The 15,357-nt window shown below is 34.8% G+C and overlaps 1 protein-coding gene across 4 annotated transcripts in view; it reads right to left on the bottom strand.

Annotated features, from left to right (window-relative positions):
- Positions 1–15,357, bottom strand: part of LOC145680190 (MTOR-associated protein MEAK7) — a 46,570-nt gene that overhangs the window by 18,014 nt on the left and 13,199 nt on the right. For all 4 annotated transcript variants that reach the window (XM_081750442.1, XM_081750439.1, XM_081750441.1 and 1 more), the window contains exon 4: positions 5,157–5,733. In XM_081750442.1, the coding sequence (XP_081606568.1) occupies positions 5,157–5,733 (577 nt within the window). The remainder of the gene's footprint in view (positions 1–5,156; positions 5,734–15,357) is intronic.

The raw sequence follows: 15,357 nt of genomic DNA, 5'->3' as shown, positions 1-15,357 counted from the left end.
GGGGGCTGTAGCCCCATATCAATTACTGGCACATGCAAAAAACATCGGAATATTAATTCTGCGAAATTTATGATTAATCTGATGCTCACTGGCATTTCCAGAATAAAATTTGGATTTTTTATAAACATACATCATTTTATCTTTCGCCCCCTGTGCCCCCTAAGGCGGTGCGGTACCAAAGTAACATCACATATTAAAAGACACATACCTTTTTAGCACAATAACACCAAATTTAACTTAATTGATTTTTAAAAAAATAGTTTCTTGCGGTAAGTTCCTGCTAAGGATATTTATGGTGAATTTTTAATATGATTTATGGTGAATTTTTAATGTAACCCCATATCAGTCACTGACACATGCAAGGAGCATCGGAATATTAATTCTGTAACATTTGTGATTAATCTGACTCTCACTGGCATTTCCGGAACAAAATTTGGAATTTTTATAAAGGTCTATCATCTGATGCTTCGCCCCCAGTGCCGCCCTAAGGCAGTGGTTACTAAAATAACATTTCAGATGTGAAAAACACCTTTGTGCTACAATGACGCCAAATTTCAAATTAATTAACAAAAAAACCTTCTTCTCGTATGTCCCTACTAAGGATTTTTATGGTGGTTCTTTTTATTTTTGAAAGGGGGCTGTAGCCCCATTATCAGTTACTCTTACATGTAAGGACATTGGAGCATTAATTCTGTGACATTTGTGATTAATTTCACGCTTACTGGCATTCCGAAAATAAATTTTGGGATTTTGGTAACATATCACCCACCACCTTTTTACGCCCCTTGCCCCCCAAAAGGGGGACCTTCGCAAAATAATGTTTGAGACGGCTTTACTAGCTTTGTAAATGAGTGTTTTTGCATTTTGTAACAAATACAACTCATTTGCTCCAAAATCTTCACGAATCGTTATTGGAGAAAACTGCTTCTAAAATTTAACATTGAATCTCCCATAAGGAAAATTAACTTTCGTGTTTACGCCCCTAAAAGGGGGGCTAAACAGCATATTTCTCTTATTTTCTTTAGAAATTCGAAAAATTCAGATATTTCTCAATAAGAGTGCCAAATTTTACATTAATAGTGTATTAACTTCATCTTCTCCCAGCGCTGTAGAAAATAACACGAATTATGGAACAGTCTGTATATATATATATATATATATATATATATATATATATATATATATTACAGACCATGTCAGCATAATCAGAAAATTGATGGGATTAGCACAGATCAGTTATGAAATATTTTTATTTAAACGGCCTGTCCGGCAAAGATACACACAAACACATGACTAAAACGTTGAACGTACATTTTCCTTGACTACCACAAGAGAAACTGGATTACTGATTTCAAAAGAGGTCGACGTGAACTTTTAAGCACGTTAAGCGCCACGGTGAATTTTGTGATTTTCTCCGTTAGGTCGCTAAAAAGTTTGTAAGTAATGAAATTAAAAAAAGGGTAATGGTGGTGATATTACTGGACCGAATTATGGTAACTTTTATAATCAGGACATCGGAAACTTGGAGAAGAAATGTAAAGATGCGTCAATATTTTAGGTGTTCATTTTTTTTTTCGACCCAAGACTCTTTTGAATTGACCTCCTTTTCTTATTATGGGTATTGCTTAAAGGTTATTGCGTAAAGGTTATATTTAGAATCAGTGTTGGAAACAAAGTAATGAAAAGTTTATATATATATATATATATATATACCTACCTCTAGCCTATTAATTTTTTTCAATTGATTTCCAGTAACACTCAATTTTAGAAACTTAACTAATTACAATTGACGAAAACTCCTTTTGATTAAAATTGAAACCATTAAAACAAACTCCCAAATACACATATGCGCTAACTTACGGAGTGCGGTGTGCCTACCACGGATGCACCTGATGACGGGTGTCCATAAACGGGTTTTAGGGTGTTGGTTGCGTCCATGGGATTTTTGGCTGAGACATAATTTTTTATTTAAAATAACATAATTTAACTTTAGTTATAACGTAATTACACTTTTAAAAACGCTAATTGTGAAGCAAAATTTAGCAAGAATAACATTTTACAATAATTAGTTGTCACAGCAAAGAATGTATTTTATTTTAATTGAAAAATGAAATGAGTTGCGTGGATTTTGAGTTTAACGTCCCTTGCAGCAGCAAGGCTATATGAGACAGGACCTATTGATTAACGTGGAATCCGAACCACAAGAGCTCCCGTCGGGGATCGAACCCGGGCCTCCCACGCCAAAGCGCGTACGCTAACCGCTTAGCCACGGAGCTCTGAAAATGAAAGACATCTTTTAGTTTAATGTCCCACCATTATATCCTTTAGGCTAAGGGAGACTAATGATTATGGCAAGTGAATAATGATGGAAGAATGGATAAGGTGAGAATATCAGAGGAAACGAGAGTACATCGAGAAAACCCACGGACACCATGTTGTCTACTACAAACTTATCTGCGCGGGAATCGAACCAGGGACCCCACGGATCTGAGGTAAGAGTTCTACTACTGAGCCGTTCTAGTACTGAGTTCTACTACAAAATTAAGAGTGGTTCCATTTAAAAAGAAGGGAGACAGGATACCAAGTAAAATACCCTCCTACGTACTTGACATGTAATTCAGTGTTGAAACTCATTTCTTTATTTGTTGGGTGAGTGAGGGCAGAAGGGTTGTCACAACCATCTCCGGTTCCCGCTACTAGTTTTCTAGGAGGTTAAATTTCGGACGCCCACGTAATTGGAGGAAGAGACAGTAGTTTTGGGTATAGCCTCCCTTTCAGCAGCTAGGTCATATGAGACGTGGACCTAACAGCTTAACGTGGGATCCGAACATGAACTCCCGTCGGGAATCGAACCTGAGTCTTCCACGCCAAAGACGCGTACGGTAACCGCTTAGCCAGAGAACTCAAGGACGGACAGATAGGCAACGTTGTGCCTGAGTAATTGTATTAACGATGGCATGTCATGTAACTGACTCTATGCAGCTTCCATCTTTCATTCCAAACCACAGATGATGCTTTGAAATTAATGTATGTTGAAGAGAACGTAGATGAGAGAAGTTTAACTTATTATACATGTATATAAAAATGAAAGCATAACTCCGAAAAATTTAAAACAATAAAGATTAAAAACGTCTATATAAGTATATTGTACATATCTCACGACTTACAATAAAATCTCAATCCACACAAAAAAAGAAACAAACATTAGTATACAATTCACAGTAAGTTTGTCAAGTAAACTACTACACGAATTTCATATTTAAAGACAAAAGCTTTTCTATGTACAAATATATATAATGAATTACATACTAGAAAATAGTGAATACGTAAGACTTTTCGCTGAAGCCCTCAATCAGATAGGGAGAGAAAGAACCGAAAAATTAAAGAACAGAGAAAAAATCTGAAACGCCCATGTGAGTGACATATTCCAATGCAGAGACAAAGACTTAATTTAATGATGAAGGAAAATAAAACACACGGTATGGGCAGATGGCTAGGAGTAGACGAAAGCGAAACGAATAATAAATGTGAGGAGATTTGAAAAGTATAGGAAAAAGGAATCAAAATGAGTCATCTTTCTAATAATATGAATCCATGGTTAATCAACACTAGAGCAATTCCGACAATCCCTGAAACGGAGCGCTTCAAGCAATTAAAATATGACCCCCAGCTGGATGCTTTACAACTTTTCCTTTGCTCTTTTAATTGCTTTTTCCTTACTTCTCCCGTTTCATATCTGATGAAGCAGTATGAAGAAAGTTCTTAACAGTGTACATTACAAGTGTATGCGATTATGTTTTTATTAATACTTGGTAAGTGTTTAATGTAAAATATTACTATCTTTTAAATTACCTGTGAGACCTAGATTCAGTTTCTATTACAAGTTTATGTGTGACACGTTAAACTGTGCTTTCATGTCTCATAGTCTTGGTGGTGAAAAGCGATACTTAACTCCAAACCAACGAGCGCAAAAAAAATCTCGGCGGGAAAAGTATCTAGTATTCACTCCTCTCCGTAAAATTACATAATTTCATTTATTTGTTTACACTACTTTGTAATTACTCACATGAAATTTTGGTCCTCATGTAATTTTATCCCTTATAAGTCCTAGTTCTTTTTTCAAGGTAAATTATAGTCCTTTAGTCAAGCAGCTACAGCATTATCCCTATTTATCCTAGGATCATGGTTCATACCTCATCCTCTTCAGAATAGAACCGCCTTTCAAACGATACCATTCACATTTCTCTATCATGTCCCTGAGGCGGGAAATTTTGAAAGAAACCGGGATTTTTTTTTTTCAAATTTTGAGTCCTTCTGGACCCCTGTGCTAACGTACAGATCTCAAATCAACTGAACATAGAAAGAAGTGTACTAAATATGTGTACAAATTTCAAGCTTGTATCTTGAATAGTAAGGGCGGGAAAAATATTTACCAATGAGCCCCACAATGCCCCAGATTACTCCAAAAGACCCGGATGTAATGTAAAAATTTCTTGAGGCATCCCTAATTATCCTAGGGTCATGGTTCCTACATCATTCTCTTTAGCATAGAATAGACTTTCAAACGTTACCGGTACCATTTACATGTCTCTATCATGTATCTGAGGCGGGAAAATCGCGAGAAAAAGAAATCTCTTTTTTCACCTTTTTGCCCCTCTATATCCCCCTCCCCCCACTTTAATGCAGAGATCTAAAAAATATTCAGGTGTGCACTGAATGTGTGTGCAAAATTTCAATCTTGTAGGTGCAAAAATAAGCCAACCAAAAAATAATAAAAATAGGCATAAACAGAAACTATATATATTTTAAAAGTTATTACGCCATTACCCCGTATGTCTCGATGCAGAAAGGCGTAAAACCATATTTAGCGTGTTCTACAATGCCTCAAGACTTTTGAAAAAAAAAAAAAAAAAAATCCCGAAGTAAAAAGCTTTATTGGTACTTTTTAAATCGAATAATGAAGACACTACTTTAGTGCCTAAAAATAGGTACTAGAACTTAAAGGGGTTATTTGCTTGCACTATTTTGTAATTACCTACCTTAAATTTTGGTCTCACGTAATCTTTATATTTGGTTACCTACTTTGTAATTATCAACCTAAAATTTCGGTCCTCACGTGATTTATTTGTTTGTAACACTACTTTGAAATTACCTACCTACAAATTTTGGTCCTAAATTCCAACTCACTGGAGCAAATCCACCAAAGGTATGTCCATCTTTATCTTTCACTATTAGAATGGTCGCTCCTTTATCTGATATTTGACCCAAAAGCTTCGAAAAACTTTCTCCGTGAACTCTTGTAGAAAATAACAACCGCCACTGATCATTCACTTCTTTCGGTAGAGAAGCATTTAAGAACAGCACACTGGACAAGTCCAAAATAGACGGGAAAAATTCACTATTTATATCACGGCATTTAGGATATAAATTAACTAAACTCTGAGACGTGGCACGATATAAATGGTTAAAAACACTCGTCTGCATAGTCACTAGAACAGGTGTTGCCATTAACCATGTCTCCAAGTCTTCTGGAAGGATTTTTAATGAAGGCGTCTCAGTCACTGTCCATGTATCCTTCGTCGACTTTCCTTTGAATAAGATATCATGTGCTAAAGTATAGGAGAAACGATCTAAATGTTCTTGACACAGTTCACATCCTGCATTACGCCAACTTTTCAATGTTTTGTGAGAGGCCATTAGTTGAATGTAAGAACTAGTGATCGCCTTGATATACTGAAAAGAAAGTTTAGAATTTCAATAAGTAACAAACTAATACGGCCATAATAAGACAGATAAATGAGGGGAAAGAAAAACTCTGAATAAACGTTATATTTTTAATTGTAAAAAAGCTGAAAACAGGACGAGGTAATCTTAGCTTGTTTGTTTTAATACGTAAACCGTATATAAAATGAAATAAAACTTACAGTCTTACGTTCCACGTTCTGTAGGTTAAAGGACAGATGTTAGTGAAAGTGAACAATGGAGTGAAAATGTGGGAGGACGGGATAATAAATGGAATAACAAAATTAGTGACAAAACATCATTTCTTTAATCTTATAGAATGAAAAAATGTATAAATAAGTCTACGAACTGAATATGTGTTATTCACAACCTACAAATACTAGTTCGTATGCGTATATCTAAATAAAGTGAATTTAGGTGCATGGACACCAAAAGGGTGTCTTACGAACGTGCGATATAAAAAGTCGTCTGAAAGTACGAGAAAGGACTCGTCGAATCATCTTTTCTTTTAGTTTTTCTTTTTTCATTTTATATGAGATCCAGACTCATTTAACCATCATTTTAAGTTTTTTTTTCTTTCATACGAAATATCGTAGTGTGTGACTAGATTTTCAAATTTACATCTTATTTTATCAAAATTTAAATGATTCGTTTCTTTCATCCTTTTTTAATATCATATATATATATATATTTACATTGATGTAATCCAATATTATGTGTCATAAATATTTTCATTATGTCTAAATTCTTAATAGATGTAATAAATGTTGACTAACTGTAGTTAGATTAGTTTCTTTTTAAACTGAATTACCAATATCAATACACTGTCCTCTATGTATGTGTGTGCGTGAATGAGTGACAAATTTAGCTTTAAGTAGTAGTTTTTAAGCTTGATTTACGACGATATGTGTATTGGTGCATGACCGATGTCATGAAAGATGACTTAACTCTAAATTATTCTAAATCGGCTCTGAAAGAATAGCCAAAACAACAGGACAAGCTTGGATAACGACAGTCTTTTCAGGAATCTCGAAAACTTCTATTTGTGGAAAATGTGTAAACCACTTTTTTTTTTTCCTTTCCTTGGCTTACTCAATTGTGTGTTCGATCTCCGTTGTGGAAATTCAGCTATTGGATAAAGATTATTTAACGTTTGGAAATAACCGACAAACTATTAAATTAAAACTTCTCATCACGTGTGCTGGGTCGGGGCAACTCCCACTTGTGCAGTTGCCTGGATCCAGGTCAGGGCAGTATGAGGGAACGTGTGTCTCTTCGGGATCACTTCTGAATTGATTCTCAAGTAATAACATTCGGGTATGAATCACCTTTTCAATAATTATTCAAGTTTCTTTACCATATTCTTGTCATTATCCAGTAATTCTTCATCTCTAATTCATTCTTCTTTTCCTTCTTTCCCCTCTTCCTCCTCACTCTTTCTTTTCCTATTTCTAATAAAACTGAAGAGGGGTCGTGACTGCGGGTCGTCGCTATAGACACGATCATTAGATTCTTTTGATGTTTCTCTTTGGAAGTCCGATATTAAATTAACCAGTAACAAAAACATACGTATAAGGCGACACTACTCAAATTCATATTTATTTATATTTGGCTAAATTATCCAATTGAAGTTTGAAGATAAAGTTTTAAAATTAGCGACTCCACCTATTTCCACTCACGACAATCTCTTTACAAACTTTCTTCTTTTTCCCGGCGGGAGCTCATGTGGTTCGGATTCCACGTCAATCAGTAGGTCCACGTCTCATATAGCCTCGCTGCTGAACGGGACGTTAAACTCAATCAATCAATCCTTACAAACTTTAACTCTTAAACACCTAATAATAATCAAATGTAACTATAACTGTATCTGTAGTGGATTCAATGACATGATATTGAAAAACAGCAACTTACTGCAGGTTGTACATTCAAACGAAAAATATGTCACCAAACATTGTACTGATGTTTAGTTGGTATGTCACGTATTAATGAAAAAAAAAATATTAATATTTTCGAAAAAAAATCGGGAAGGTAATAGATAAATAACTGTTAAGATGAACCGCATTATTATGTGTCATTAAAATTTTATGCTTCAACATACTTAAGTTTTCTTTTTCATGAAAGTGACTTCTTTATGTTACTCCATTAAATTGTTTTAATTTGTTTCATTAATCTTGTATTCGTCTTTCATGAAAGTATTTGAAGTTGTGTTGAATTCCTTCAATATTTTTGTTGCGTACTTTTTTTTTTTTTTTTTTTTTTTTTTAAATGAATGATTAGGTTAACGTTAAATGAAATAAGTACATGTGTATTGCCGACGCAATAGGCTATCATTTACTATTATACTTGTGTCCTATTTTTCGCTTGTCAAAATCTTGTCATCCTACCCACTGAACATTAATAAAATATGCATTTTTAGATTGCGTATGCATGACTTCCTTCACGCTGGTAAGGACCACCATCCACGGTCTCTCGAATTCGAAATAGGGCCTCTTGAAATTTGGCTTTTTCACGATTTTGGACAGCTCTAGCTCTGAAACTATGCACTGTTAGCCATAGGTTAATATGAACTTTTTCACTTATTTTGATGTGAGGAATCATCTCTTAAAGTTGGTCGGTATAGTTCATTAACACCCTGTATATATATATTGGACTATTTGATACGCAGTTGTAACGTTTAAACTAATAGATACACAATGCTGAAATTTCATACCATAAAAACTTTAAGAGAGAGACATTGTTTGACATACTCTGTAATACAACCACATTGATGATGTTGCCAACCCAACATAAAATTACATATATATTTCAAATAGCACTATCGTCTGAAATTATCTTATTGTTGTTTCGTCATTAGAACGAAGGTTCACTGAGTTGAGTAATGTCAATTTCCCGTTCCTTGACGGCATTATGAATTCAGTAGTTAATAAAAACCTTCATAAGGACACATTTAAAACAAGGTACTACCTTCAGCGGTATGACGAAGTTAGTGACTACTTAAAAAAAAGGGGGGGACATTGCACTTTTTCTATTTTGCTTTTAATTATCGTACGTGTTGATTACATATAAACATGTTTACTTTTATTATTTTATGTCTAAATAAACCATTGATGCGTAAAATAATATACGAAAATTTTAATTCCAATGGAAATTCAAATTTGTTTCGCTAACTTCTACGCAAAAATCAAAATCTAACTATGTGGTAGTAGTAATCGCGGCACTTGGCCGAAGTTTGGACTTTGACCCCGACCTTTGTGACGTCATAGGTCAAAGGTCAATGACCTTGGCCCGGGGTCAATGACCTAGGGGTACATAGGACCACCCCCTCTAAATTTTGGCAGGGGTACCTTGGCCCACCCCCTAAATTTTGACAGGGGTACATAGGACCACCCCCCTTAAATTTTGGAAATTGCCAAATCTAAAAATTTGGTATGGTAGCCTAGGACCACAGTATGTACCCCTATCAGTATTGGGTGTCTATGTCGTTCCCTTTTATGAGTAAAAAATTGCCAAAAATTCAAATTTCGGGGTTTTTGGCCTAATTTATCCCCTTTGATGAAGTGTTATTACCTTATATAGTTATATGGGCGTATACAGGGGTCCATTACCTTTCATAAGACATGGGTATATTAATGCACCCCTTGAAAAATTTGGGAGGGGTACCTTGGCCCACCCCTTAAATTTTAGAAATTGCCCAATTTAAACATTGGGTATTATAGTATAGGACCCTAATATGTATTATGATAACTTTGGATGGTCCACCTCGTTCCCTTTTAGGGGTATCAAATTGCCAAAATATAAACGTAAGAAATACGTAGTACCACGTGTTTGGTTTTGACCTAAGTTATCCCCTTGGATGAGGTCCTATTACCTTATATGTTTATATGAGCGTATACAGGAGTCTATTACCTTTCATAAGACATGGGTATATTGGTGCACCCCTTTAAAATTTGGAAGGGGTACCTTGGCCCACCCCTTTATTTTTAGAAATTGCCCAATTTAAACATTTGGTATAATAGTATAGAACCCTAGTATGTATCACTATAAATTTGGGTGGTCCACCTTGTTCCCTTTCATGGGTACAAAATTACCAAATTTTAGTACAACCACGTGTTTGGTCTTTTCACCTAATTTATCGCGTTTGATGAGGTGTTATTATCCTATATGATTATATGGGCGTATACAGGGGTTCATTCCCTTTCATAACATATGGGTATATTGATGCACCCCTTGAAAAATTTGGGAGGGGTACCTTGGCCCACCCCTTAAATTTTGGAAATTGCCCAATTTAAACATTTGGTATAATAGTATATGACCCTAATATATATTACTATAACCTCGTTCCCTTTTAGGGATACAAAATTGCCAAATTTTAGTACAACCACGTGTTTGGTCTTTTCACCTAATTTATCGCGTTTGATGAGGTGTTATTATCCTATATGATTATATGGGCGTATACAGGGGTTCATTACCTTTCATAACATATGGGTATATTGATGCACCCCTTGAAAAATTTGGGAGGGGTACCTTGGCCCACCCCTTAAATTTTGGAAATTGCCCAATTTAAACATTTGGTATAATAGTATATGACCCTAATATATATTACTATAACCTCGTTCCCTTTTAGGGATACAAAATTACCAAATTTTAGTACAACCACGTGTTTGGTCTTTTCACCTAATTTATCGCGTTTGATGAGGTGTTATTATCCTATATGATTATATGGGCGTATACAGGGGTTCATTCCCTTTCATAACATATGGGTATATTGATGCACCCCTTGAAAAATTTGGGAGGGGTACCTTGGCCCACCCCTTAAATTTTGGAAATTGCCCAATTTAAACATTTGGTATAATAGTATATGACCCTAATATATATTACTATAACCTCGTTCCCTTTTAGGGATACAAAATTGCCAAATTTTAGTACAACCACGTGTTTGGTCTTTTCACCTAATTTATCGCGTTTGATGAGGTGTTATTATCCTATATGATTATATGGGCGTATACAGGGGTTCATTCCCTTTCATAACATATGGGTATATTGATGCACCCCTTGAAAAATTTGGGAGGGGTACCTTGGCCCACCCCTTAAATTTTGGAAATTGCCCAATTTAAACATTTGGTATAATAGTATATGACCCTAATATATATTACTATAACCTCGTTCCCTTTTAGGGATACAAAATTGCCAAATTTTAGTACAACCACGTGTTTGGTCTTTTCACCTAATTTATCGCGTTTGATGAGGTGTTATTATCCTATATGATTATATGGGCGTATACAGGGGTTCATTCCCTTTCATAACATATGGGTATATTGATGCACCCCTTGAAAAATTTGGGAGGGGTACCTTGGCCCACCCCTTAAATTTTGGAAATTGCCCAATTTAAACATTTGGTATAATAGTATATGACCCTAATATATATTACTATAACCTCGTTCCCTTTTAGGGATACAAAATTGCCAAATTTTAGTACAACCACGTGTTTGGTCTTTTCACCTAATTTATCGCGTTTGATGAGGTGTTATTATCCTATATGATTATATGGGCGTATACAGGGGTTCATTACCTTTCATAAGACATGGGTATATTGATGCACCCCTTGAAAAATTTGGGAGGGGTACCTTGGCCCACCCCTTAAATTTTAGAAATTGCCCAATTTAAACATTTGGTATTATAGTATAGGCCCCTAATATGTATTATGATAAATTTGGATGGTCCACCTCGTTCCCTTTTAGGGGTATCAAATTGCCAAAATATAAACGTAAGAAATACGTAGTACCACGTGTTTGGTTTTGACCTAAGTTATCCCCTTGGATGAGGTCCTATTACCTTATATGTTTATATGAGCGTATACAGGAGTCTATTACCTTTCATAAGACATGGGTATATTGGTGCACCCCTTTAAAATTTGGAAGGGGTACCTTGGCCCACCCCTTTATTTTTAGAAATTGCCCAATTTAAACATTTGGTATAATAGTATAGAACCCTAGTATGTATCACTATAAATTTGGGTGGTCCACCTTGTTCCCTTTCATGGGTACAAAATTACCAAATTTTAGTACAACCACGTGTTTGGTCTTTTCACCTAATTTATCGCGTTTGATGAGGTGTTATTATCCTATATGATTATATGGGCGTATACAGGGGTTCATTCCCTTTCATAACATATGGGTATATTGATGCACCCCTTGAAAAATTTGGGAGGGGTACCTTGGCCCACCCCTTAAATTTTGGAAATTGCCCAATTTAAACATTTGGTATAATAGTATATGACCCTAATATATATTACTATAACCTCGTTCCCTTTTAGGGATACAAAATTGCCAAATTTTAGTACAACCACGTGTTTGGTCATTTGGACCAATTTATGCTCTTGGATGAGGTCCTACTACCTTATATGGTTATATGGTTATGTTTGGGTGTCTATTCCCTATCATAAGAAATAGGTACATTTGTGCACCCCTTTAAAAATTTGGAAGGGGTACCATGGCCAACCCCTTAAATTTTGGAAATTTTCCAATTTGAGCATTCGGTATCATAGTACATGCCTCAACATGTATCATGATAAATTTGGGTGGTCCACCTCGTTCCCTTTTAGGGGTACAAAATTGCCAAAAATATAAACGTAAGCAATACGTTGTACCACGTGTTTGGTTTTTGGCCCAATTTCTCCCCTTTGATGAGGCTCTATTACCTTATATGGTTATATGGTCATGTATATGGGTTCATTTCCTATCATAAGACATGGGTACATTGACGCACCCTTTAAAAATTTGGGAGGGGTATCTTGGCTCATCCACTCGGTTTTAGAAATTTTTTAATATAAGCATTTGGTATCATAGTACAGGACTTCAATATGTACCACTATAAATTTGGATGGTCCACATCGTTCCCTTTCATGGGTAAAGAACTACCAAAAAATCAAATTTCGGAGGTTATTGACACCTATTTAGCACGTTATATGGGTATGTACAGAGGTTTATTACCTTTATATGTTTATGTTCCCTTTTAAATTTGGGAATTATCAAATAACAAAATTCGGTAAACGTTTTCTAGGACCCATTGGTGTTCCTCTTATGACCAAATATTCAAAATTTAAAGGTTATTGACCGGCTTTATTATTGAATAAGTACAGGATTTATTACTTTTTCATAAGACACAGGTGTATTTGTGTACCAATCTTAAATTTTGGGAGGAGATACATTTCTTATTGTCATATCAATAATTGGTAATTGGATAGTATCTCATTCATTGGGTAAATCATTGTCAAATATGAGTATGATCACGTGATCAGTTATTAACCTATGATGGGATTAGGAGTCCAGAACATTGGTACATTGAAACTTTGTAGGATAATTTGAGAATGCGTCATTGGTTTTGATTATTCCCGCCAAATATAAACGTAAGCAAGACGTTGTACCACGTGATTGTCCTTGATGAGGTAGTGTACAGGGATTCATTTCCTTTGTTGTGGTACTTCTTAAGTTTGAGTACACACACACTTCTAGAAAACAGTTGGTTCTACTCAGGTAAACAATTGACGGACATTATTGACCTTATTGAACATATAATGATATGATTAACTCTAAGACTTAGGTATATCAAGAGAAGTATTCTTTAAATTTGGGAATGGTGATAAACAGAATTTTTAACATAAGGTGCGAAATTTGAAACAATACATTGAACTTTAGTCACAGCTCATAGTCTAAGATCATTGGTGGTGATTGATTTGAAATCTGATAGCTAACCTTATTGAATCTTATGACTCATAGACGAAAGGCAATACATGCTACAACAGTTTGAAATTTAATCATAAGGTGATGTAATCTGACACTAGCAAAGTTATTGTTAATGCAATTTGATTGGATGATCACTATCTTTCCTGCAATCTGATTGGTTGATCACTATCTTTCGTGCAATCTGATTGGTTGCTGATTTCAAATCTTTGCTGTATTCAGTTTTAAGTTTTGTTTAACATTGAAAAATCTTGGTTTCGTTCAACATTTTGCACTCACTGATAAATATGATCAAAACCGTTTATTTGTTAATCGAATAGTTAAAAACCGGATAACGTTTGATGGTTAACCGTGAAACGTAAAATTTTTAGTTTGAAATTTTTTTGCTTGAAACTTTTTGTTTGAAAATTTGTTGTTTAAAATTTTTTCGTTTCCAAATTTTTTGTTTAAAATTTTTTTGTTTCGAATTTTGTTTTTCAAAATTTTGTTTAAAATTTTTTGTTTGAAATTTTTTCGTTTCCAAATTTTTTGTTTCAAAATTTTGTTTGAAATTTTTTTTTCGTTTCAAAATTTTGTTTGAATTTTTTTCGTTTGAAATTTTTTGTTTGAATTTTTTTTTCGTTTCAAAATTTTGTTTCAAAGATTTTTGTTCTAAATTTTTGTTTCAAAGTTGGTTTGACATTTTTTAAAAGTTTGTGCACTCATTAGTAAAGAACCGGAACTGTTTAGAGCAAAAACCTCTGGCAACATTGTGGTGCAATAGTACACGTCAGAACCTGGGGTTGTACTTGAAATGAAAAAACACAATTCATTGAAATGGATCATTTTATTACACTCCACATACATCCATACCAGATAGTGGTTCTGGATATTGTCGATACAATGTATTTTGAACTTCTTGCACTAGTTTGTCTTTAGCATATAATTTTAATTCCAATTGAAGTCTTTTAAGGTCTATTGCAATATCAATTGGTGGAAACTCAATGTCCATTTGATCACAAATAAACTGTTTATCAATACAGGTATGCACCCACGAACGATGTTGACAACCATCACAATATCTAGATACATGTTGTACAATATGCATAACACATTTTTCAAAATAGTACTTTTTCAGGAATATACTAGTTTTGTTGCACACTTCCACTGCATGTTTCACACACTGAAATACGCTGATGAATTTGTTCCATTCCGTTTGTGTTAGATACACCATATTGCGAGGGACATGAAATGTACTCTTTTTACGTAACAGCACCATCTTCTCTTCGAGGACTGTACGTAGCACCACTTCATGATTTGAGCCTAATGATTTGACTATGGTCACACTTAGCTCATCATGAAAATAATCGTTCATTTGGTCGATTCGTGAACATAATATTTGCCATTCTTCACAGGTCAGTTGTACACCAAATTGTTCTGCTTTGCCCAATCGAATCACAGGTTCAAATGTTCTAGCACTGATACCAATCATCACATGTTTTGTTTGAAATATATTTATTGGATAATAGCTTGCGAAGATGAACTCTTTATCGTTAGAAGTACACATCTTTCCTCCTGAAAAGCACTTGCTCAAATGATTTCGTGGGATGACACTGTATTTGCTGGTTTATAGTTATTGCTGACGTCATTGGTAAGGAATATGCTGACGTCTGAATTCATGATTTCATCACAGTTGCTGACGTCATGCCGACCAACCAAATTCATACAACTACGGCTGACGTCATTGGAAAGAAATGTGCTGACGTTTGAATTCATGATTTCATCACAATTGCTGACGAATCTGGCTGTGTACTAAATTCAAGTTGATGACTTCGACCCAAGAATCCTTTGTAACATAAAGATACAGATCCAGAATTTAAGAAACGCAGCAGTTCTT

Source organism: Thermobia domestica, chromosome 3 (genome assembly GCF_964235325.1).
Source record: "Thermobia domestica chromosome 3, izTheDome1.hap1.1, whole genome shotgun sequence".
NCBI lineage: Eukaryota > Metazoa > Arthropoda > Insecta > Zygentoma > Lepismatidae > Thermobia > Thermobia domestica.
The sequence above is the reverse complement of the archived record's forward strand: the minus strand, read 5'-3'. Positions and strand labels throughout refer to the sequence as shown.